Here is a 26,790-nt window from a genome sequence, read left to right as displayed (position 1 = left end):
TAGTGACTTCTCATCACTTTCCTGTACACGATCACAATCTTTCTCTCTCGCAAATTTTTAACCACTAAACAGTTCAGAAGCTAAATAAATACCCCTATAGTGTATGGACGGTCCTTTCTGAACCTCTTGGCCTTATCCACCAGCACTCAGAAAATTCTTTATTTTAAGGGAAAAAAGGAGAAAATAGGTACAAAATTGGAAAGATACAGGCTGGTACAACTCAAAACCATATACCAATTTCCTTAATCCACCAGGTTTACATGTTTTCTCAAAAACAGGAATGGTTTTAGCAAAATTACCAAAAATAAGAAAATGGATTTCTACAGAAAATGAGAAATCTTGAAGTTGCTTGACAATCTATATTTTTATACATAGACAATGTTTTACGAAAAATTCAAACATACAAATGATAACTAGATTGAAATAAAGTATTGAAGGAGAACAATATACAATGGATATATAATACATTGAAAAATGTAAACTATTGATTATAATGAATACCTATTAATGTGTTTTTTTAAAGAATGATTTGAGATGATTAAGTATGCCATCTATTTTTTTTCAGTTGTTGTTTTTATTTGTTTTCATAATGCAACTTAACCATTTGGCTTCTAATTTGTCACTACAGTTCCCTGGTTAAGAATTTCTAGTAACTGTGAGGCTTTCAGGATTATTACATTTTCATTTTCATTTTGCATATGCTAAAATGACTACTATTAATACCAATTAGGAAAAATTAAAATACAGGCTATAATTATTATCATCCTTGGAAACCATAAAGCAGAACAAAATGTACCATTCTACTAAACATAAATGAAGATATTATAAAAACAAAAAGACCCCTGAAATGAAGCATCATTAAAGTGACACATTAATACCATGACATTATATTACATTAATTTTCTCTTGCTGCTTCCCAAGAAGTCATCTCTTTCCAAGGTGACATTACCATCAAGATAGAATGTCTTTGCTAAAAAAAGATTCTGCCTGAAATATGACAGGCACACACTGCCACCCAGCTTTGGGTGATTTTGTTTTGTTCTTCTACATTTGGCCTCATTAAGCCCTGGCCATGGGCCAGTTCTGAGAGCAGCTTGTTTATTCAGGAGGATCAGCTCACACACAGGCAGTGCACCAAGGCTGGCCCACATGCTTCCAGGCCTTCCCCAGGTGCACCAACAGTGCTTCACAGACTGAGCCTAGAGGGAATATTTTAGAAAAAAAAATAATATTCAAAGCTCATTTCTAAAAGCTAGTGCAAGGGGAAGGAAGAAAAACAATGCTGAAGTGTCTTTAATAACGGTCAGGTACACATCACTGCTGAAAGTATTTGCATCTGGAAAGTTTACAAGGTAAACTTTCCTTCTGTGCACTATTAGAGACCAAGACAGAGAACCAGGACAGGACAGGGGGCTGACTCAGGTCAAAAGGAAAGAGGAAGAGCCAAAAGTGTCATTAATCACATTTGCCAGTACCCCTGGGCAGCAGTGACCTGGGAGACAGTCTACAGTAAGTCAGACATCTTCAGTCTCATTGCTGAAAAGAGCAGCAGCACAGAAGGCAAAAAAATGCTGTGCTGTGTTTTAATAAAGGAATCTTATATTTTAAAAAAATAAAGATTGAGTATAGAATCACAATATTGTTTTTCAGTAGAGTAAAATTAAAGAGCCATAATTCTTCCAGAGGACAGTTCTGTTAAAATGAAAACTTGAATATGTAAGAGCATAGTTAAATACTATAGGGAAAAAAAAACAATAAATATGAGATTTAAAGTCACCGATTTTCATTTTAAAAAAACACAACTTTTATAATTAATATATTTGCATATTCTGCATTTATTCTTTGTTTCTTCTTTTATCCTCCTCTCTTTTTCTGCCTTCTCTGGTTTTAAGTATTGTATATGATTGCACTTTTCTCTCCTTTCTTAGAATATTAAGTATACTTCTTTATAAATATTTTAGTGGTTTCCCTAGTGTGGGCAATATACATTTACAATTCATCCAACTCCTCTTTCAAATAACACTGCAGTTGTCCCTTGAACAAACAGGTTTGAACTGCACAGGTCTGCTTATAAGTGGATATTTTTCAGTAGTAAATACTACAGCATACATGGTCCATGGTTGGTTGAATCCATGGATGCAGACAAGAAGGGCCAACTATAAGGTATACTCAGATTAAGCCCCGTGCTGTCCACGGGCCAACTGTATACCGTTTCACAAATAGCGCAGGTACAGGTACATTATAAGGGAGTATCACCAATTTCTCCCTTTCACCCCTTGTAACACTGCTGTCTTAGAAAGTATTTCTTCTTTATTTTTGAAGGAAAATATTGCTAGATGCAGAATTCTAGGCTGCTGGGTTTTTCGGGTTTTTTTCAACACTTTAAATAAATATTTCACTCCACTTTCTTCTTGCTTGCATGCTTTGTGACTCAAAGTCTGATATAATTCTTACCCTTATTTCTCAATATGTAAGGTATATTTTTCCTCTGGCTTCCTTCAAGATTTTCTCTTTGTCTTTGGTTTTCTGCAGTTTGAATATGATATGCCTACACATCAATTTTTTTTTGGGGGGGGGGTGGTATTTTTCCTGCTTGGTGTTCTCTGAGATCCCTGGATCTGTGGTTTGGTGTCTGTCATTAATTTTAGAAAATTGTAAGTCATTATTACTTCAGACATTTCTTCTGTTCTTTTCTCTTTCTTCTCCTTCTGGTATTCCCATTACCAGGATGTTCAATGTTTTGTAATTGTCCCATAGTTTTGGGATCTTCTGTTCTTTTTTCCCCCTATTCTTTTTCTCCTCTTTGCATTTCAGTCTGGGAAGTTTCTACTGACATATCTTCAAGCTCAATGATTCTTTCCTCAGCTGTGTCCAGTCCACTGATGAGCTCATAAAAGGTATTTTTTTTTGCTTGTTACAGCATTTCTGATCTCTAGCATTTCCTTTCAATTTTTTCTTAGAGTTCCTGTCTCTCTGCTTTTATTACCTATCTGTTCTTGCTGGTTTTTTTCACTTTTTCCATTAGAGCCCTTAACATATTTGATCATAGTTATTTTAAATTACCTGTCTGATAATTCTAAAATCTGTGTCATATCTGAGTCTGGTTCTGATGTTTGCTTTGTCTCTTCATACTGTGTTTTTTCTTGTCTTTTAGCTTGCCTTGTAATTTTTTGTTGAAAGCCAGATATGATGTAGCTAGTAATAACTGAGGTAATCAGTCTTTTAATGTGAGGCTTTTATGTTCCTCTGGCTAGAAGCTGAGGTGTGTTGAATGTCTGCTGTAACTGTATATGCCAGTTAATTTCTTCTATTGACCTTGTTTATGTCTCCCCTGCTGTTTTGGGGTTTCCCTAGAAATGCCTCCTTAAATAAAGTGTCTGACAGCTTTGCTTAGTTGTAATTCAGTGTTATTATAATTGATATGTGATGTAAGTATAATAGGGAGGGGAAGCATTCTATAATCTTATGATTAAATTTAGGCTTTTTTTTTTTTTTAAACCAGGCCTGAGTCCCTGGACTGTGACCTTCAGAAGTGTTTCTTGGTCTTTTTTTTTTTCCTCCCTTATGTGAAACAGGAAGGCTGGAAGGGGCTGCAGTGGTCTAATTGTCTTCTACTAGGTCAGATAAGGCTCTGGTAGAATAGCTTCTCTTGAGGGTAGGCCTTTGTTATGGAGAACAGCATGCTCTGAGTGTATTTCAAAATGGTTACTTTTTCCCTTCCCCCTGCCAGAAACATGAGTGAATTATCCTCCTTCAATCTTCACTGTGATAACCTGGGGTTCTTGTAACTAAAATCCCTGCAAAGGTCAGGGCCTCCCTAAGACTAAGCACCTAGGAGTATTTAGCTTCTTCTTTTTTTTTTTTTTTTTTTAAGCTCTTAACTAGTCCACCTAAGCCTCCAGCAATTCAGCAATTACTGTTTAAGCTCTCCTCTGAGTTACCAGCTCCATTAGCTTCTGCCCCTGGTAAGCTGATCTCAGCTTTGATTCTCTGTGATTCTCTGTATCACCATCTCTCCAGTTTCCAGGGTGACAGTTTGCCTTGTAACCTCAATTCTCTGGCAGACCTAAGAAAAGTCACTGATTTTGTTTGTTAAGCTTATTTTTTCTTGTTGTGAGGATAGGAATGATGACTTCCAAACTCTTTACATGTCTAGTCTGAAACCAGAAACCTTGTTTCTGTAGAATATGTCTTTTGTTATAAGCTGACTAATATCCTTTAGCAAAGTGTAAAGATATCGAACATTTGTATATTGCTTTATGGTCTACAAACTGCTTTTCACATATACCACCTCATTTGATCCTCATGGACACCTTAGGCAAATTACTTAATCACTCTGTCCTTCAGTTTTCTTATCTGTAAAATGAGCATATAATAGAACCTACCTCATGGGTTTATTTTAAAGATGACAGATGTTAATTTATGTAAATCATTTAAAATAGTGTCAGGCACCCAGTATAAACTATATGCTAAGTGTCAGCTAAATACAGTTATCGTGTAGCTTTATTTTTTATGTAGATGGAGAAACTAAAGTTCAGAAAAATTAAATACATACTGAACTTACAATGCTGGGAAGAGTTTGATTTAGTCAGATCTTCTGAATCCAAACCTTAGATAGTTTCTTTTGCTACACCACAGCTGCCTCTCCCCTCCACTCCCAACCTTACTCTCTTTAATTCATTGAATGTCTGAAGAACATCCATCCAAGCATGCATGCCAGGTACTGCACTAGCTTCTGAGAATAAAACAAGATGAAAAATATAGGCTCTGCCTTCAAAGAGCTCACAGCCGCTGGGAGAAAAAAAAAAAAAAAATAGAGGCAGGTAACTTAAAACAATGTCACAAGGCCAGTGACAGAGAGAACCACAGGAAATTCTGAGAAGACCACCTACCTAGCAGGGAAAAGGGACTCCGAGAAGTCTTTCTGGATGAACTGACCCTTGATTTCAATCTCAACAGATATGCACAGTAGTGGGGAAAGCACGAGTATCATCTAGATTCGAGCAGTGATTCTCAGTGATTCTCAAATGTTACAATCGCCAGGACAACTCAGAAAAACACAGATGTATAATTCCCACCCCAGTTTCTAAGGCCCAAGAATTTGCATTTCTAATAAGTTCCCTGAGGTAGAGCAAAACAAAGACTAAGGGTTGGTAAGAGATGAAATTGGTGGTGAATAGGAGGCAGATTCTGGGCAGAAATTCATGACAAGTTCAGGAGATTAGGCTTTAATCCTAAAAGCCACCAGGAGGAATGGATTGAAGGTTTTAGTCTGATCAACTTCACCATGAAGAAAGATGGCTATTTTTGACTGCAGCATGGAAAACAGATAAGAGGATGTAATCATCCTGGTGAGAGAGGATGAGGTTTGAATAAAGGCATCTGTTATAGGAATAGAGGGAAGGAGAGTTAATGAAGAGATTTATGCGCTAGAATCAGTAAACTTGGTGACTGACTGGCTACAGAAGATATAGAGGGAAAAAAGTCAAGCTTAGGAGATTGGACAGAGGGTGATACCACCAGATGAAAGAACAAAGAGGGAAGAAAGATTTAGAAGATTTCCCAAATAACACCATAATAAAGGTGGAGTAGGCTTCCTCAAATGGGAAATATTTGAGCACATCTAAAAGTAGAGAAAAGGGTAGCCATAACCATAGAACAAGAAGGATGAAGATATGAAAGAGCGAGGGAATGACTCACAGGGCAAGTTTCCAGCACAGGGCAGAGATGTTGGGGTTAAAGGCACTGAAGATGGCTGGGCTTGGAAGAGGAAGGTACCCATCATCCTCTGGGGTTGCCAGAAAGGAGGTGGGCATTGGGTGTGGATTCAGACACATTTATAGACAAAGGTGGTAAAACGAGATCTCAGTAATACCCTAAATTTCTCGATGAAGAAGGAAGGGAAGGCTCTAGCTGTTGAGGATGAAGGGGATGAAGGTTGTGTTAGTTGTCATTCACTTGTACGCATTCTCCAATGGACGAAGAGGAAGTTATCCATGCCTAAGTCTGGCATGTTGATGCTCTAAGAATGTTATTTTACTCCACTTAAATTTCATGACAAGTTTTAGTCTTTATTTTATTCCTCCCCCAGTCATGCATTATGCCAGTCGTGACCATAAGAATACAAGCTAATGTGAAAAAAGCTTTGTAAAATACAAAGCACTGTTCATATGTTCAGAATGTATTATCCACACAATTCCACTCAAATGTGAATTTATTATAATTAAGTTACTGATCCTTCAATACCTTCTGCAGAGCCTCTTCTGTTTTTTCAGGGTTTGTTTTTAAGGCTTGAGAAGCATCATACATAGGAATTGGCATAAATCTCAACGTGTAGTTCCTAGAAAAAGGAGAAAATGGTATGTTTATTTGAAAATCACTTCCTATTATCTTAATTCAGCACTCTTTTTTAAAATCCGAAAAGAGAGTTGCCAGAGCATCTTAGAAAATTCTAAACTACCGGACCATCTTAGGCCCCTCGACTGCAGGTCAGCCTTCTTTCCTACCACCTGTGCGACACCACAAGTGACCTCGTCAATTCACGCTGTCTACAAAACCTACACAACTTGAAGGAATCTGGTTTTGTTGTTTTGCTTTCAGTTTTCAATTACAGCAAGCACAGGATTTTCAAATTGGAACTGGAGAGATGGCCTGAGAGAAAGGCTAGGAAAAAAGTCCAGCATCAACTTGCTACTTGGATTTTAGTCACCAACAGATCTGAAGGTAACGTGATTACCACAGTGACAACGTGACAGACAGACCCAGAACGGTAGACGAAAAACCCAAAATAGAACCAAAACATTTGCTCTCCAAGCCAAGGATGTGAACATCCCCAAAAACAGTCTGTTCAGGCTCTGGGCTCCTTTAAATAACCAAGTCCGAGACCAGTGACTGTCTTTAGAAAACCTTCCTGCTGGCTCAACACCCTGACCTCTGCAGGTTCTGGCAGTTGGCACCCCAAATCAGCCCGAGTGCCCCAGGCTCTAGACACCAAGTAAAGCAACTGTGGAACTCTGGGTCTATTTAATACCTCACACGGCTGTTGCCTGGCTGATTAGACACAAGAATGCAAGGGTGAGTCATTTTTGCGTGAGAACTCTAAATCTGCACTCTGACCTCTGCTCCTGAACTTGCTACAAAGTGCTATGTGTCTGGATGAACACTCACACCTGCTCCCCTACCACAAACTCTAGCCCTGGAGATGCCTCCTCTCTCCCAGCCAGAATGCATCTGTTTCTACAACAAGATACTCAGGAAGGATGACCTTGTGGGCCACGTGTCGGCAACTGGTACCTAGGCATCCCACAGCTGGCTTGTTTCAGGTCTCTAAACAACAAGCAGCACTCATGGTGTGACTCTTATGGATAGTCAGATGGCTTCTACTGGAAGAATAAATTAACAGCTAATTCCTAAAATAGGTACTAATAATGAAGAAATAATAAAGAAAATAAACAGTCATCTTAATAAAAGCAGCCAATCTGGATGGTTACCTAATGGGGAAAAAAAAAACAACAACTGTTCTTCATCCAGTCCAACTGACAAGGTGGCTGAAAGTAAAATAATCAGCAAAGACAAGGCTGTTATTTCTATAACTTTAATTTTTACCTTAGCTTTGTTTGAGCAAAATTGCTTTTGTTTGACTTAAGAGGAACCAGCCAACTGAAACTAAGAGATAATACGTCTCTTTTTGCAGCCTTGAAGATTTTCTTTTCCCTCATCCACTTTTCATCATGCTTCAGACCAGCGTGGTTTATCTAAACCAAATGTGATTTCACACCATTGGCATCTTCGAGCACAGAGTACATAACAGACTGTGATCAGGGAGTTCTGTTTTCAGTCTGGAAACGTGGAGTGTTGGGGGTGCATCCTCTTGGCTTCTCACAAAGACCTGCCTGGGCTGGCAGTCTGCAACGTCATTAGAGTGGCAGCTGTGCTGTTAGCACCCAAATGCAGCAATCTGTAAATGTATGTTTCCATTCAAAGGTTTTGTGTGCAATAGGTGTAATTACAGGAGGTTCTGCAGTCACAGAAGGCTCCCGGGAGAGGTGGCCATGATGACTGATGGTATAAGCTGCCTTGTTTAGTGATGTTTAGTGATGGCGGTGGTGGCAGCAATTTTGACTTCCTGGCTAAAGGAGAACCACGGGATTTAGAACTGAAGCCACTTAGAGATGATTTACTGTGATTTCTCACTTTATAAAAGAAAAATTCATCAATGAGGTGAAATGATCATAGGCTCAAGATCACAGGCTTATTGGTGACAGAGCTGGGGACTGAATGGAGGGCTCCTAATTCCAGGTCTAGGCTTTTATCCAGGTCACCATGTTGGGCATGACAGCTCCACCTGAGGGGCTGTGAATGGAGGAAAACACAAAATAATGAGCACCCCCTCCCCCTCCTAAGAGGCCCAACTTCTATGCTACTGGCCCCTAATTTCCCTCCTACATTTTGTAACCACTCGTTTTTAATGCTATAAATCTGCTTTGATCATTCCTACCATTAGAATACACTATGAGGATTGAAAAGCTCAGAAAGAACCAGATTTCTAGCATTTTTTTCAGCCACGTTTGTATTCTTCTTTCCCCATTTAGTTTACTAGGAAAGTAAATTTGACAATAAATAATAGTTGCAGACTTTAGTTACGAAGGTAATAAAAAAAAGCCTTTTACAGAAATGAGACCAGTGAGCCCTAGCCTTGCCATTTCATCAATTTCATTTTTATTTTCTGGACCTCAGCTTTCTTCTCACCACTGGATTCAGAGTTGTCATCCTGGGCAAAAAAAGTGAGATCCAGTGGAAGGAGATTTAAAACCACAAGGAGAAAGAAGCAAGGTGACCGCTGTGTAGCCCCCTCCACCCCACCCCCCTGCAACCATGATCTTGTGTGTTCGGCGGAATAAGCATCTCTGCTCTCATTTTATAGATGAAGAAACTCACACCAGAGGAAAGTCAGCGTCTTCCCAGGTCCCATGGCTGGTTAGCAGGAGACTAATCAGACCCAGACCTTCTGATTCCCAATCTATTGCTACTTGTATTACCCCACAGAGACACAAACGCCATTGGTTCTTTTCTATTTTTCTAGAAAGAAGTCCTAAGTAAAACTTACTTTTCCATAGCAACAGCTATATCTTGAAAGCCTTGGGCAGTAATGTTGTTCTTGTCCCATATAACAGTCCTGTTTGGAAACCAAATCACATAAATGATCAGATACTTAAGAATGGAGGAAATGATTCTCCCATTGCAGATAAATCTCTTATAGGCAACACCATCTAGGTATTTTAGTACAACGAGCAAGGAATAATGTTCAGCTTTGTTTCAAACAAAGCAAGGATGAGCATTTCCCCCAACATTAGATTCCAAAGCCATTCTCTGCTCAAGTACTATGAAAAAAAACATACTTAAAAGCAACAGCACACACATTAACTTACCATTAAGTCACCTAATGCTTTGCTAGCCAGAAAGCCCTAAAACCTGATTTCCCTGATATTCTCCCAACATATTCTCCAAACAGCATTCTAGTATTCAAGTCTGAGGCTGAAGCTATTTATACAAGAGGCTAAACAGTCTCATGTCCAACATAAAGAATTCCAGATACTGAGACTTTTTTCTATTCTAAACAACTAGAGAGACAAAGTGGTCATATTTTCTGACATTTCATCATTGCCCTGACATGATATGATCAGCAATCCCAGCAACTGAGTTCACTCTGATGATAAACCTCAGTTACCCTAGGAGGTGGTTTACTTTTTAAATACAAAATCTCTTTTGGAAGAAAAGTATTACTTCCCTTTCAGAATGTGAATACTTCAGAAGTATTTTAGGATTTGTCAATTCACCCGACACATGAAATGGCTTTTATTTGTCTGAACGCTCCCAGGATCACAACCTCTAATTGCTTTCTCTTCTTAACCTCAACGACCTTCTTCACGTACACACTGACCTTCAAAGAAACTGCTGATTTTGGTTTTTGCCTTCTGTTTAGACAGAAGGTGCAGGCTGTGCCTTACACTGGGAAGCAAGGGAAACAGCCAGAAAAAGCCCTTGAGGAGCAGTGTGAATTATTAACTCTTCCTTCACCAGACTGCTGGGCTAGGTAGCAACTGGATCTCTCTGAACGATGGATGGTAACATGGTGACCAGATAACTAGTCCCTAAGGGAAGTGGTTACTGCATAGCTCATCCTTAACAAAAGCCATGCTTGGGAAGCACTACGGATGAAAACCACTGAAAAGAAGAGTTCGCATCCAGTACAAACTTGCCTTCGACCCAGAGGACTTCATGGATCCCTTGGGTTTTAGGTCGTTATGTCGCAGGAGTGGGAAGGGAAGATAAGACGCTGGGCTCACAACCAAGTACAGGGAAGCCCCTCGTGTTATACCTCCAGTCTTCCCAGCTCTGCCCCCAAACCCCTCCTCTGCTGCCCCCTGCCTTTCCCGACACATCAGTCAGCTGTCAATGCTGCTGTGAAATGGGAAACTGCAATGGTTCTCAGTCAGGTTTGCCTCGTAGCGGAAACCTTTAAGACAGCAGTTTGAAGGAATGACTGTGTCTAAATTTGGGAACGCCCTCCTCCATATTTTGAAAAAAGACTTGAAGCTGTCGCTTCTGCTCCCCAGCTGGTCGCCTGGGAAACTGAGGCCTCACGCGAACACAGCCAGCCCCCCAGCGGTTGCTGGGTCAGACCCTCTTCCAGACCTTCCTTTGAACCAGCATCCACTCCTCGGGGCCGAGGGCCCGGCCTGCGTACCTGAGCTTGGTGTTGATCTGCAGCGCTTTGGCCAGCATCTTTGCCCCCATGTCCCCCATGCCATTCCCACTGATGTCCACTGTGGTCAGGGAGGTGTTGCTTCCCAGGGCGTTGATGATGATGGTGACCTCGGTCTTGAGTTTCGAGTCAGCCAGGGACAAGGACTGCAGAGGCTGTGGAGGGAACACCAGGCAGTGCTCACACAGTGTTGTCAGAGCTGCTGCGGCTCGCTGGGACCCACTTCACGGAGAACCATCAGGGGAGGGACCCACCGCACAAACACAAAGTGCCTCATTTGGAAACTTCTGGCCAAAAGACACTGATGAATGGGACCTGAAGGTTCTGGACCTTTGGAGTCAAACATGAAGAGCGTGTGTCTTAACGCTGAATATATCAGCCACCTCTCTTCTAAGGGAAGCTGTGGAAAGATACCCAGAGTGGCAGATGCCAGCTCTTTTGCAGTGGAGGATGGGAAGAAAGAAATAAAAATACTACACAAAAATGTCTGCGCTTGAGTATGGCAACACTATCCCTTGACCCATTTTATTTCTATGCAAGGTAAAATGACGTCTTAAAATACTAGTAGAGGAATACTAGTACTAAATTACTAGAAGTAGTAAATGCAAAATAAAACCCAGCCAAGATCAATAATAACTGACATTTATTGAATACTTAACCACTATTTAAGCTTTTTACATATATTTACTCATTTAATCCTCCCAGTAACCCAATACTTAGGTATTATTATATTAGGTATTGTTATCCCTACTTCTCAAGTAAGAAACGAAAAGGTTAAGTGATTCAACCAAGGTCACACAGAACGTAGCTGAACAGGAACCGGACAGGCCGGTTGCAGATTTTGTGCTTTCAGCTCCTGCACAACATTGCCCCTATTGGCTTATCCGAGATCTTTTTGATCCTCACTCTTAGCTTTGTCTTATAAGATCCAATCAAAAGACACACTTACAATTAAAATAAAAAAAAGTCAAGTGTGTGTGACCTTTTCATTACTGTAAGCTGTGTGGTGAACCCAAGCCAATCCACTCACTGTCTATTTAAACCAGAGACTGAAAGCCCTCTGCCTGGAGGCATGTTTTGTTTGGCCTACAGAGTATCTGACAAAAAAAAAAAGAATGTGCTCCCTACTTACACCCAGCTTACACTTGTTTATGTCACCTTCTTAGCCCTGTGGGTATTTAAATTGCAATCCCTGATTTCAGCCATAACTGAATTAATGAGGTGGTGCGAATTCCAGGACTTAAGACAATGTTGCTCTAAAAGTCAGAACTAAGACTTCTCCGGGGGATTTGGATGTCTTCTGGGTTGCCTGCGGTGGTCTACACTGGCCCAGCCATATTCAACAATTGTATATGCTAACTCCATAAGCAGTTCGGACATTACAGGGAGGTGGATGCTGGAAGCAGCTTCTAGGATCATCTATGACCAGGTTCCATGGTGGCCCGTGGGACTGGGGTTCTTGAGATGTGCCTAGGTGGTCTGTAGGACCCCCACACAAATCGTGGGGTGTATTCATGTCCACTTAACCACTGAACATGGACTTCTAATAGAACACCTGTTCCAGGCACATCTGCCAAAAGGCTCAGGAGGCAGAATGAGAGTGTTGACAGTTTCAAGACTCATATGTCCACAAACTGGTATTATGCATTTGGTTCTAGTTTTCCCGAGCGATTGTTCTTATTGTCCAAATTTGATCATGTTTTCTAAACATAATACATCTATGGTGGGCTTCCCTGGTGGCGCAATGGTTGAGAATCTGCCAGCCAATGCAGGGCACACGGGTTCGAGCCCTGGTCTGGGAAGATCCCACATGCCGCGGAGCAACTAGGCCCGTGAGCCACAATTACTGAGCCTGCGCGTCTGGAGCCTGTGCTCCGCAACAAGAGAGGCCGCGATAATGAGAGGCCCGCGCACCGCGATGAAGAGTGGCCCCCACTTGCCGCAACTAGAGAAAGCCCTCGCACAGAAACGAAGACCCAACACAGCCACAAATAAATAAATAAAATTAAAAAACTTAAAAAAAAAAAAAAAAAAAAAAAAAAATACATCTATGGTAAAATCAAAAGGTAATATTATATAAATTAGAATCAAATTTTTTAAGGTTAAATGGCATAGTAAGTGCCAAGTCAATTAAAACCTCAGCCCAAAAGCCTGCATAATCTTAGACTCAGGCAGGTTTAGGGAGGGAGCTTCAATTTTCTTAAGAGTCTACGTTCCAGTAGATAGAAAAAAAAAACTAAACGAAAAATGCTTCAGACTCCGGAAACTTCATGTTTTAAATGAAAACATAAGCAATGTTGCTTTAATAAAAAGCTGTAATCGTATCTCCCATCATTTCAATAAGCTCTATTCAATGCCTACAAAAATGACACATTACGGCTTCTTCCTAATACTGGAAAACTGCCAAGTCTCCAAGCTGGAGAGCACCAATTCCAGTACTATATTCAAACCCTAATACACCCCAGTTAACACTTAAAAGTAATAGGCAGAGCCATTAATGCGAACAGAACAGCCGGAATTGCATGCATATTTATAAGGTCATCCCTTCTTGATTTACTGCACTTCCAGGAAACATTACTATTTGAAATCTTACTATTCCTATTCATAGCTGAACATGCCTAATCTGACAATCTGTCTCCTTGCTACAGGGACTCCAAGGACAAACACATACTGCTGTATTGTTCACAACACAGGTTTGTATGTAATACTTCAGAACAAGAGTCCCTGTCATCTTGGCCCTTCAATGTTACCATCCCTAGACTCTGGGAGCAGCAGCCTGACAACCACTGTCTAGAGTTGAAGGCGACACTGAAGCCCGTGCGTCTAGGTTGTCCAAGTGAACATATTGTGCAATATCGGGAGAATAAAGTATTCCACACGCTGTCTAAGAATAAGCTCTACAGACACAAGGTCAGAATGTAAAAAGCAAAGAGTTTCCTTTTTATATGTAAAAACCTTTAAAAACATAAAACCAAAACATGAGCCCAATGGTGCCAGTTATGGGTGGAATTTTTATAGTCACAAGACTGAACTCCTAATCATTTTAAATAGTTTTGCACATTACTGATTCAGAAGTAGAAAAAAAATAAAAAGAAGGTAATTACTTATTGAAAAAGCCACCTACTTTTCTGTGACATGAACATAAAAGGCTTTTCACTGTACATTATTAGCAGCAACTTTTCAAATTTATAACAGAGTTCACATTTTTGTAGCAAACTTTACTGTCTGCGAATATGTTTTTAGGTGTGCTTTAAATATCAAGATTATCTTTGAGTAAGAGAGTTTGAAAATTATAGGAACAGAGTTTGAAGACCCTCGTGTAATAAGCAAAATATGAAATTAAGAAATGTATTTTTCATAACATATAAATTTTCCTAAAATATGTGCTAAGGAACAAATATTTGGGAATGATTATTAAATATGATTCTGCAATACTGGCTTCCCCAACCTTTTAAAACTGGGCCAATACTAGGAAATCAAAATCTCAAATACAGCAGGGTGGTATAAAGTCAAATTAAATATGTGAAACAAACTGCATGAATTCTGAAAAGTATAAATTACATTCTAATTATGACTCTAACTTTAATAACCCAGTATAAGAGTAACAAAATATGGGGTTTATTAGCAAATGAGGACAAAGAGAAGTGTCTGAATTCATTAAATAATAATGAGTTTCATTTCTAGTCCACAGGTTGGAAATTATATCCACACAATGAAGAGGCAGGACAACAGAATTTTCTCCTGCCCTCCAGATCAGAGCTCCACAAAGAGATGTGGGCAAGGGTAAGCAAGGAAAAGTACCAGTCTCCATCTCTCCTGACCGCATGGCTTTCTCCAAAAATTTAGCTTACAGTTATAGTAGAATTTGCTATAACCCTATATGAATTCAAAATGGGAAATGATACTTTTTTTTTAATGATTTTTTTTTTGATGTGGACCATTTTTAAAGTCTTTACTGAATATGTTACAATATTGCTTCTGTTTTATGTCTTGGTTTTTTGGTCGCGAGGCATGTGGTATCCTAGTTCCCCCACCAGGGATTGAACCTGCACCCCCTGCACTGGAAGGCAATGTCTTAACCACTGGACCGCCAGGGAAGTCCCGAAATGATACTTTTTTTAAATGTGACATATCTCACATGATTAATACAGGAAATCACTCTTATGACCTATAAAAGTAGCTATCACCGAACATGAATAATATGAATCTTCATTATACAAATTGATTTGGATGTTAGTAACCACAAAAGCTCTTTGGTGGCTGAATAGGACTAAGATAGGAAAGGGACAAAATCTTAAAGAGCATCAGTAAAATATAAGATGTGATGCACCAGGTTTCAATGAAAGGAATTAATGGTAGAGTGCTTCTCACTTTGTCCATAAAATATCTTCCTTTATCCTAATGCACTTCTAAGGGCAGCTAAATAGGATACTATTTGAAATTAAATTTCTTTACCCTGAACCGAGTCTTAGCCAGGAACAACTAAAGGGAATAAAAATATAAGAAGGATTATTAGAGCTCTAGACACAGTTTAAGATGGGGGATAACTTTCTTAGTCTCTTGTAATTCTGCATAATTACTAGATGAAATTCAAATTAGCAACATCATGTTTCTCAGCATGACAGAAGGTTATAAAGTCAACTAGAGAGTAAAAATTCACACTTGCAGATTACTGTATTAGCTGAAGCTAGGAAGTAGTAAGGCTTATTAAAAGATGGGCTTAGGAGTCAATGTATACATCTATTCATCTATTAGTTACAATCTTCCTTTAATCAGTGATAAGCTGAATAAAGTGAAGAGTAGGCAAATTTTAAGTACACTCTAAACCTGTACTAAAGCATAAATATTTATTGCACTTAAAAACAATAACAACAGGGGGCTTCCCTGGTGGCGCAGTGGTTGAGAGTCTGCCTGCCAATGCAGGGGATACGGGTTCGAGCCCTGGTCTGGGAAGATCCCACATGCCACGGAGCAACTGGGCCCGTGAGCCACAATTACTGAGCCTGCGCGTCTGGAGCCTGTGCTCCGCAACAAGAGAGGCCACGATGGTGGGAGGCCCGCGCACCGCGATGAAGAGTGGCCCCCACTTGCCACAGCTAGAGAAAGCCCTCGCACAGAAACGAAGACCCAACACAGCCATAAATAAATAAATAAATAAATTTAATACTTGCTACTCTAACTAGCTCCTCTGACATCTCTCTGTATTCACTATAAAAAATAAAATAAAAAATAAAAAAAAAACAATAACAACAGAAAATGTATACAGTGATAAAATTATCTGAAAGCATATCTGCATTAACCCAGCAGACATAATTAGTAAGAACAGCAACAAACGGCAGATTTTAGGCAAGAGTGTTAAAAATAATACTCACTGATTCTTCATCTTGAATCATCTGTACTAAGTTGTCCAACACAGGTGTCAGATTTCTAAAGAGATTTTAAAGATGTGGACAGTGGAATCAAATCAAAAGCTTTCAGGAGGCTGGTTATTTTCATCATTGTCATATAAAAAAATGCAAAACTCTTACTTGGATTTCATATTATTAAAATTTTTGCCTAACGCCAGGTGTTGTATGGATCTGTTTTTACTGAGCCACACTATTAAGGTAGATAGGTCAGATTCTAAACCTGGAAAGAATCAGAGTAAATGGAGAATCAACACACATGTGGATAAATAAATTCTCAGGTGCAGCACAATTAAACAAAGGTGCAAGGCAGTGGATGACTTTCTGTCCTGAGAGCCCTGAGATGCTAATCTTTTTTCCCCCAACCCCCGCCAAAGGAACTTTTTGTCCTCTTTTTATGTCCTCTTATTTCACAGGGATAAACTCATTCTCCACAAAGACTTATCTAAATCTCTTATGCAATCAGTGGCTAAATAAAGTCAACAAGGAATGGGGAGGTATGACAGCAGAAAATTTCATCTCTCCCCATCCCTTCGTGAAGGAAGATTCTGACATACTGCTCACTGGGAAGTAACTGCAGTTAAAGTTGTCTATGCAAATTCATACTGCATTCTTGTCTATGCAAGTTCATATGCACATGCTACTATAACCAGTAGAAATAAAGCTAATGAAACAAGTTTCTGAATAAATAAACAAGACCTCAATTTTATTACCACTAAGCATGCAAAGGGTTGGACTCAGATCTTTATCAATGCATTGATGATAACTTTTTTTTTTCTTGGTCTGAATTGTTTTACTGCATAGACTTTTCATTTTTGGCCATGGAAAAATCTTAGTAAGACTTTGGCACAGAATTATTCCATAAATAAACTCTGTTAAATTAAAAGGTCCTCTAGTCAAGAAGTGAAATAACAATTTTATTAAGGTGTCATCTAGATTGGGCTAGAAGATTATTTTCCCTTTACCAACTTGCTTCAAATAACATTTCTATGTCTTTTCTTCTCTGATTTCTGACTTACCATTATCGGAGATGTCTAGGCTGGTGATGTTGTGGATTTCGGCGATGCAGCCTTCTAATACCTGCGCACCTCCAGATCTCAGCTAGAGAAACACAAACCAAACAGGTAAAGGGGTCACTGGAGGGGTAAAGCCAAAAAAATGAAAAATAGGAGATATAGTCTCAAACTTAGCACCAAAGAAAAAGTGAAAACTTATCAACTCCAAAAACGCTATCATCAGTGTAAAGAGCTAATCACTAGTCATTATATGGTTTCCCATCTCACATAAGTCTGAAAATCATTAGAAAAAGAAACAGAAGACAGAGGCCACCCCGCATCACCACTGCCAAGACGGTCTCCGTCAACTCACAAGAATTTTCTTCATTTCTGACTTTTGGAAAGCTAACAAATCCCTTTTATACATTAGATACGGCTACTATTTTATTTGATTATTACAGATTTCAAGGTATAACTCTCCACCATGTAGCAGCAAAACAACCAAAGGGGACAGTAAAGACCTATAAAATCCTTTTCATCTTTTCCCATAAAACCCAAAGCATATTTTACAGAGGTCAGAGTATTTTTGTTTTCCGTGCAGCAACTATCTGAGTTCCTACTATGTGTAAAACACTGTGCAGGATACAGTTTCCCAAGCTGTGGCCCTTTGTTCAGTAAACTTACGATCTAATAAGGGAAAAGAAACTCATTTATTGGGAACCTACTATGTGCCAAGGAACATGGTAGTTTCTCTATTCACTTAAGAAAATTAAAATTTATGTAAAAATTCTATCCCAAATTGATAACACTTTCTACTTGTTCAAGTTTTGATGTAAAAATTTAAAGAATCCTTATTTCACTATTTTAGATGAAATATGTCTGTGGTACTCTGGACCAAACCCTGCCAATTTCCCTGGCTGCTTACATGTTAAGCAGAATTTTGCACAGATCTTTGGAATTGCTTTATTCAGGAGTATTTCAGCTGGGTGTTTAACTTCAGTCCTTTCTACTTTTTCAGGTAACAGCAGATCACGGTGAGGTGCCTGATGTGAACTCTGACGGGGTGTGTCACACAGAGGCAGACCTCCCCAGGAGGCTGGTCTACACACTTCAGGGAAACCAAGGCCAACCAACTCCACAGCTGCAGGGCTACGAATCCAGTGTGTGGAGCTACGGCCATTTTTATTATATTTTTGCCGAAGTACTGGTTTATGATTGGTTGTAAATTAAAAAACAACACCCAGGTTCTTCACAAATAGATTTGAGAAACACTGTTCCAGGTCACAGTTTGTTAATATTTGAAGAAGTGAATGTTATATGTAGACTATGTCAACATTAAAGCAGGAAATAATTTAGGCAAACACTTCCAAGGAACATAATTTGATTTTCAGAGCATGAAAAAAATTATGCTTTTGAGAAGACAAACATAAGTTTTTACAATTTCATTATTTGCTGTTAGTGATTTCTCTGTTGAGAAGTCAAATTTCTACAACAAAATCTCTACTTCTTATTATAATGTATAGTAAAAATATTCCATTTGCAAAAATGGAAAATAAAAGTGAGATTTCAGTGCTCAATTCTGTTTATTTTATAAATACTCCTGACTGATATTTGTAGCATAATACTAACATTTTCCAATACTAAAAAATGTCATCATACCCTAATTTATTAATTCATAAAGTACTTACACAATGGCCAAGCTAAGGAAAGCCCAAGGAGAAAAAACAAAAAATGTTAAGTAAGCAGAATAAGAACAGAGAAATAGAAGTCTCTATCAACACACGATGTAAAAAAGCAGAGTCAGAAAAAATACTTCAACTAAAATAAATTCCCAAAACTAAAATCCAAAACTTAAATAAGAAAATAACTGACCTTCAGTCACAAGAACATTCGATTGTACTCACAGGTTATTAGATGCCTAAAATTCCCCCAAAGCTTAAGGCTTTCCCAAAACAGTAAAAGCTTTTCCATTACTGTAAATGAAAATCCTTTTAAATAAATTTGCATAATTAGAGGCTGTGTCTGCATGTAAAACTGGTTTTAAATTACCCTCATTTGGATCCCACACACTAGCATTATTTAAAAAGAAAGCAAGATCAAAGAGGAGTAAATGTGACTGAATCACTCAATACTTTTTGAAATGTTAAAAATAAAATCACATTTCTTTCAAGAGAGAAGTGTGGTCTCACTCAAGGAAGGTGGAATATTTCAGCTGTTACTCATAGTTCTAAGTGAATAGTTCTATCTAATACAAAAACATCCATAATGGGTACAGAAACAAGGAAAACTAAAATCTAGAGAACTTTTAATAATTCATTTTTCTTCCTCAAGAGCACTTACCATTTAAAAAGAGGTAGCAAATATTACAGGTTTATATATAAAATAACCTCCCTATTTATCACTTGTCCTCTATAGGGGTTCCATTTTTAATGAAAAAATAATTTCTATCCTGGGAAATTTTCTCACATGAAACTGTGAATATTGTAAGATTCTCCAAGAACAGAAAATAGTTTGACATGATCCAGTTCAATATATCCTCGCTAGCAGGGTCTGATGCCAAAAGGTAATTTAGAACCCAAGAAAGATATATAATACAATTGACCCTTGAACAACTCTGGGGTGAGGGGAGTTGGGGGGGCCAACCCTCCACACAATCAGAAATCCAAGTATACCTTTACAGTTGGCCCTCAGTATCTGTGGTTCCTTCCCCACGTGCAGATTCAACCAACCACGATGTAGTACTATAGGAGGTATTTCATGAAAAAAAATCCACATATAAGTGGACCCATGCAGTTCAAACCCGTGTTGTTCAAGGGTCAACTGTATATACACTGTCATTTCCAAGTGAACGGAAATACTTGCATTTCCAAATAGTTGCATGCATTATATTGCTTATGTCCATCCTGTGGTGAAACATTTTCCATTTTGCATTCCATACCCAGCCTAAGAGGAAAGTGATAGCAAGGGGTACAGCAATGATGGCGCTCAACACACACAAGCAAACCCGCCTTCTCACCTCAAAGCTGGCTGAATGACTATCAAATTGAATGGAATTGTCTGAAAAGTTACTAGTGACTTGCTGCAATGTCCTACTTGTTACAAATTTTAATATCTGATGCTCTTTTTTCTACTCATCATCAAAGCACATTGCAATGAATATGGCATAATGTGCAGGAAAATTTCTCCTTAACAGAACCAACTCCCACATCCAGACTGCAACAAATCCTCAGTTATGGCTAGCCTTTACGTCTTCTCTGAAGTATCAGAGATTTTCCTCTCTCACTTGGAAGGAGATTAAGCTTGAAGAATTCAGTCCCAGCACTGACTTGTTCTTCCCTTGAAGTATGACTATGAAGTAATAAGATTTTTAAACACACGCCAGGATGTATACACCCATTGCCTCCTTTCAGGCAAAGGGGTACATGGGGAGAATGCATATGAATGTCAACATCACTATCACTATATATAAAAGAGTTTTGAAACTCTTGTTTTGGAACTAACCTTGAGGACAAGGGAACACACACATTTCTCTGAACATCTGCACAGATGCTAAGTCCTTACGCTTTGAGAGTGAGTTGGGATCAGCCACAGGCCATTCAGAGCCTGGCCGTAGAGGGTAATGCTGTTTTGTGTCCAAAACCAAGTGTGCCTATAAATTGACGAGACTAATTATTCTTGAGAGATTTAAAACAGCTTTGAAGGTGATTTTTTTTTTAATGGTCTAATAAAGATAGTTACCCTAGGCTTGGCATTGTGCCAAATACTATCTCAGCAAACTACTACAGTTGGCCGTCCGCAAAATTTCAGTCCTAGGTTGGTTGAATCCGCAGATGCAAAACCTGCAGATATGGAAGCCAACTGTATTTATTGTACTCCACTATATTACATGGGGGACGTGAGCATCTGTGCATTTTGATATCTGTGGGAGCTCCCCAAACCCATCCCCAGAGGATACTGAGGGATGACTGTATAATCCCCATTTCACAGGTGAAAAATGAGGGCCGAAAGAAGGGAACCTTTTGGATTCCGAAGTGCCCACCCTTTGTTTGATATGACAATCTCTTGCCGTCCATGACTACTTTTTCTTATTCTTCTCAAAGAAAACCTTTCTGGTACTAAAAGACCGAGAAAATGAAATGATAACATAATTAATGTGAAACAGGTAAGTTTTTTCTCTAAGTACAGAAGTTATCTGTAAATGAAAGGTTAATTTCAGTACTGACTAGCTGAGCCCTCACAGAGCAAAAGATTACAGCCCCAAATTCTGGATTGAAGTTTCTAAATAACAAGGATGTTTGTGTTGTAGGAAAGCAACTCCATAATTTATAAATATCTGCATGACACTTTTTTTTTTAATAACATGAAGTGTAAATCTCTCTCATTCAAACTGATGAATGTGAAATGCCTCTTTCAGGGCAGTACCGAAGGATAACGCACCAAGAAAGGTAAACGTGAAGAGTAAAGGAACCAGTAAATGGTAAAAACAAAATAATTTGCTTAAGGAAAGTTATTCTAAGTTTCCTGTCTAGACACTTTTAATTCCTGTTTCAAGGTTACATTCTCTCTCCTCCAAATAAACTCGACCACGATTTTAGATGATGGTCATTTACTTTCTATGACACCCATATAAACCTAATTTTAAAGTTAATAAGTGGAGAGCAGCTGTTTTATAATAAAATAAGTGATCTATTTATAAATATGAAAAAAAATTTCATGATATTTCACATTTGTTCTTTGCTTCCATGGTTTGGGTAGACTATTGTACTTAGAGGCATTTGTAGGGGGCACTGAACTCATACAGTGCCCACATCTGAAACTCCCCAGTATTATACAACAGACATTTGACCTTTTAGGTCTGGCAGTCCCTCATCTTGAGTAAGCCACCCCTGTAGAAATGACTTCCCGAGATGATTATGGCATCAGGGTGAAGCTTCTTTCCCCCCAACCCACCACAGGTGGGGGCATTTATCTGATCATCAGTTTCTTTTTATTCATCATTAAGTGATGAATTCTTCCATGGTTTTGACTGGCATGATAAGAGTAAAGAAGACTGTCTACTGTGGCTAAATAGAGAATGAACAAAAAAAAATTCACATATGCATAATTTTAAACTTCCAAGTTAGTGAAAGCTTTTTTCAAGAGCATTACATAAGTTCTGAATCAATGAATGATTTTAAGGAGTAGTAGTTAATACTCTAAGTGCCAAGCATTCTAAACAGAAAATATTGTAACTTCTAGTACCTTTATAGGAAAGAGGTTTACTGTATCATGGAGATGAGCAAAGTGAAACCTAGTTAAATTTGGACATCTAGCTTTAAGAAGAAAAACGTCACAAGACACCTTAATTTACAAAAATAATTTTGTGTTTCATTAATTTTTATGAGCAGCAACACAATGTGTGACTTTATAAACGTGGTCACCAGTACTGTGATTCAAGCTGTAAGATGGTGGAACAACATGGCACTAAGGTAGTATTAAGGGGTCTCCATCTCAGCAGTATCATTTTATCATATAATTCATAAATGAATGGCCAAAATGAAGATGGAATTATCATCACAATAATGGTCAATCCTACCATCAGAATTTGATCTGGATTCCTGCTTTATTAAGAAAAATTATAAAAGAAAAAGTCTACTAGCCATTTGATGGATCCATATGAAACTGCCAATAGTCTGCCATTTTTTTCTTCCATTTGTGTAAAATATTTTTTTTAACATCTTTATTGGAGTATAATTGCTTTACAATGGTGTGTTAGTTTCTGCTTTATAACAAAGTGAATCAGCTATACATATACATATATCCCCATATCCCCTCCCTCTTGTGTCTCCCTCCCACCCTCCCTATCCCACCCCTCTAGGTGGTCACAAAGCACCGAGCTGATCTCCCTGTGCTATGTGGCTACTTCCCACCAGCTATTTTACATCTGGTAGTGTATATATGTCCATGCCACTCTCACTTCGTCCCAGCTTACCCTTCCCCCTTCCTGTGTCCTCAAGTCCATTCTCTACGTCTGCATCTTTATTCCTGTCCTGCCCCTAGATTCTTCAGAACCATTTTTTCTTTTTTTAAGATTCCATATATATGTGTTAGCATATGGTATTTGTTTTTCTCTTTCGGACTTCTTCACTCTCTATGACAGACTCTAGGTCCATCCACCTCATTACAAATAACTCAATTTCGCTTCATTTTATGGCTGTGTAATATTCCACTGTATATATGTGCCATATCTTCTTTATCCATTCATCTGTTGATGGACACTTAGGTTGCTTCCATCTCCTGGCTATTGTAAATAGAGCTGCAATGAACATTGTGGTACATGACTCTTTTTGAATTATGGTTTTCTCAGGGTATATGCCCAGTAGTGGGATTGCTGGGTCGTATGGTAGTTCTATATTTAGTTTTTTAAGGAACCTCCATACTGTTCTCCATAGTTGTCTGCCATTTTTGACCCACAAAAATGTTAGTTAGTTTTATATGGTTCACCAAATATAACTGTCTCTGAAAGTTATTCTGAATAGGATCACAAAGGAGTTTAAAAAACAAGCTGTGTGACAATCTAACACAGTGTTCTTTGGGCATATGGTACCTATCAACTTATTTGAGAAGAAAATGTCTAATTGTATAATATTCTAATAATTACTAGTATTAACAACAATCAGGAGAGCATACTTTGATTATGACTCTGCCATTAGTGAGCTGGATTATTTCAGCTTCTTTAGACCTCAGTTTCCTCATCAATAAAAGCATGAGAATCAGATGATCACTTATGTCCATTCCAGTTTTGATTACAGAATTAAATGAATGATGTTATATTGGTAGCAATCACGATCTTTAATCAGGATAGTAAAGCATATGGGTTATTGCTAATTCAGTATTTTGATCTAACAGAGCAATCAAGGTTATACCAACTTGCTTTTTTAATAGAATAACCCTTTCTATCCTCATTCATCTTACGCCTTCCCTCATAAGGAATTTTTATTATTGGCATGCCCTTAATATTAAGTGCTGGTAAACAAATAATTAATTCATATTACCAGAGCTAGTTTCTGTTTTATGGTCTGTCTTTATAAATGAAAGAGCATTAATTTGCACATGAAAATTTCACAATGCCAGGTTAGGTTTTTAGGATTTTCCCTTTCCTCCACTCCCCCCAACAAACAAAAAGGCTAGTAAATCACACACAGTTGGCATTCACCGCAGCTCAAAATTAATAAAAAATCCTGCACTAACAATTTATATGGCTGATTTCAGACTTGTCAGTTTCTAGAATTTTCCGAGAGGTAAAGCATTAATCTTCAATATTTAGTGTTGGCTTAGTGCTCAGCATTTTGTTAGTGGCTAAAGGAAACACAAAGCAAAGTAAGACACAAATACTGCCTTCCATAAAGTCACAACCCAGCTGGGAAAGCATACAGGAGCCAATTTAATAATTGTGCAAGGCACTACTTGGTTCACTGTCCAAATGTATGTCACCGTTATTAAGTACTAGACAATGAGAAAAAAACAAGACCACAAAGTGCTGAAGCAGTCAGGGAAGAAACGTACAGACAGATAAGCAACAATAGTGAACAACCTTTATAGGTACTGGACGTTCTAAGCATCACATTTCAAAGAAGAGCTCTTTTAAACCTCATAACAACCTACTAGGAGAGGCACTAATGTTGTTTCCTTTTCGCAGATGCAGCAATTGAGATGTAATGCTATCAAGTAATTCACCCAGGATCACATAGCTAGTCATGGCCAAACTCAGATCAAACAGTAGGAATCTGATGCAGGTACAGAGGAGACAGGACCTGAACGAGATCCTCAAAGAGAGGCAGGCCTTGGGGAAAAAGAGGGACATGGCAGGAGTGTTCTGGAAAGAGAGAAGAGTGGGCATAAAGGCCCAAGAATAGGAATGAATAAACTCCCACCTCCAGCCCTGAGAAAAGGCACCAAGTTTGACATGGTGGGTAAAGTCAGGCTCTGAAGAGGCTGGATAGTTTGTACCCGGGTATTTTCTTACTAATCTCCACACAAACTAAAAGTTTCAAGATAGCGAAAAAGTTCAGGTACCCTCTAAAATGTAGAAGCTTTTAGTCTCAATTCTTCTGTGTGTACTTTGATAGAAACTGCTTGTAGTTACTATAATTTTGAGAAGCATCTTAATTTTCCTGTTTTAAAATGAAGATATTAAAAAGCAAAATTAATGACAAAGATCTTCCCTTTCACACTCTCCAAATCCAAGTTAGGCTGTACACATCTGGCCCCTGCAAGAAAGGCTGTATGGTACAATTTTCCTGATGGTAAAGCTAGTTTAAGGCTTGATATCTCCAAGTTTCATCATAAACTACTTAAGCAACTGGCATGAAGAAGGGGAGAAAAAGAAAAGTCATTAAAAGCACATTTGACTGCTTTCTGAATGGTGTTCCATGGCTGTTTGTAGATTACACTCACAATATACAAACATCAGAAATTTCTATAAAGTGTGGTATTCTGCTTGTTGTATACCGTCTGGAATCACAGTATCACACTGTTTCCAGCAAAAAGACAAAGCAATTTTCAGGCTATTATCTATCCTAGTGCATCATCTAAAGGTGTTCTTACCTCACAGTTGCTGAGATCAAGAGAAACTCTCTTCAAGTTATGATTACAAGCCAGGCCCAATAACAGCGCTCTGAGGGGAGGAAACACACACACATTAGATAAAAATTCCATTTGTTGCTCTAAAAATGTGTAAGCACACTGAACAAAACCCAGAGAAAGAAGAAGGCCTTTTCTGAATCATAGGTCAAGCACCAAGCAGCGTTTCACTTTTTAAAATGCCAACTGCATTTCCGCCCACCAAGAGTAGTGACAAAAATGACAGGGGAACATTCTTCTGTTTGACACGGAGCGGGTCCCTCATAAATGCGAAACCCGACAGGGTTGCTATTCCTAAGGAAATAAACCAACAGTGCTCCTAATTGCACACTGAAATTAAATTGCGTTCATCACAGATAAACTGCCCCCTGCATCTGCTTGAGAACACCTTTAATAATGTTTAGAATATTATTAGGCAATTGCTATTAGAATAGCAAAGTAAAGCTAGTTTTCCCTAAGGGTTATGTTAATGGGGGAAGGCGGGCTCTAGAGTATTCCAGGATGTGAAATCATATCTAGATGAGTTTGTTAAAGGACTTACAGAGGTGGGATGGGTAAGGGTGTGACAGCATGGAAGGTAAGGTGCTAGTCTTCAGTTTCAGTGCAGGATCCTGCCTGTCTATCCAACTACTAGCTGGTCACAGGATAAACACCGTCACCACTCTGCAAAGGATTTTTCTTATCTGCTTATGGAGGAGACTGGACTCATCACATGGATCTCATATGTAAGAGAATGAATTGACTCCACTTTTACAAGTCAGTCCTGTAAAATCCAACACCACTGAATAGGCTTGAAACAAAAACTTCATACATGCACCCACATCCATTAATTACACCGAAAGGAAGAGAGACCCTCAACTAGGCCCTGTGAGGAGTACAAAGATGAGCATGAGAGGGTTGCCAATCTCAAGCAAAGGAAACAAATATGTTTCCTTTGCAATAACCATAATGCAAGGCAGACAGTTGTAAATACTAGAGAGTAGAACCAAGGCAACTGCCACCT

The 26,790-nt window shown here is 38.7% G+C and overlaps 1 protein-coding gene across 5 annotated transcripts in view; it reads right to left on the bottom strand.

Annotated features, from left to right (window-relative positions):
- CARMIL1 (capping protein regulator and myosin 1 linker 1) overlaps positions 1-26,790 on the bottom strand; it is a 319,730-nt gene that overhangs the window by 88,847 nt on the left and 204,093 nt on the right. For all 5 annotated transcript variants that reach the window (XM_059938045.1, XM_059938046.1, XM_059938048.1 and 2 more), the window contains 7 exons: positions 25,752-25,821; positions 17,190-17,271; positions 16,294-16,393; positions 16,138-16,192; positions 10,748-10,920; positions 9,107-9,175; positions 6,247-6,340 (listed from right to left, as the gene is read on the bottom strand). In XM_059938045.1, coding sequence (XP_059794028.1) covers positions 6,247-6,340; positions 9,107-9,175; positions 10,748-10,920; positions 16,138-16,192; positions 16,294-16,393; positions 17,190-17,271; positions 25,752-25,821 — 643 coding nt within the window. The remainder of the gene's footprint in view (positions 1-6,246; positions 6,341-9,106; positions 9,176-10,747; positions 10,921-16,137; positions 16,193-16,293; positions 16,394-17,189; positions 17,272-25,751; positions 25,822-26,790) is intronic.

The sequence above is a fragment of the Balaenoptera ricei genome, chromosome 11 (genome assembly GCF_028023285.1).
Source record: "Balaenoptera ricei isolate mBalRic1 chromosome 11, mBalRic1.hap2, whole genome shotgun sequence".
NCBI classification, from domain to species: Eukaryota; Metazoa; Chordata; class Mammalia; order Artiodactyla; family Balaenopteridae; genus Balaenoptera; species Balaenoptera ricei.
Note: the sequence above shows the minus strand (reverse complement) of the source record. Positions and strands in the feature narration are given on the sequence as shown.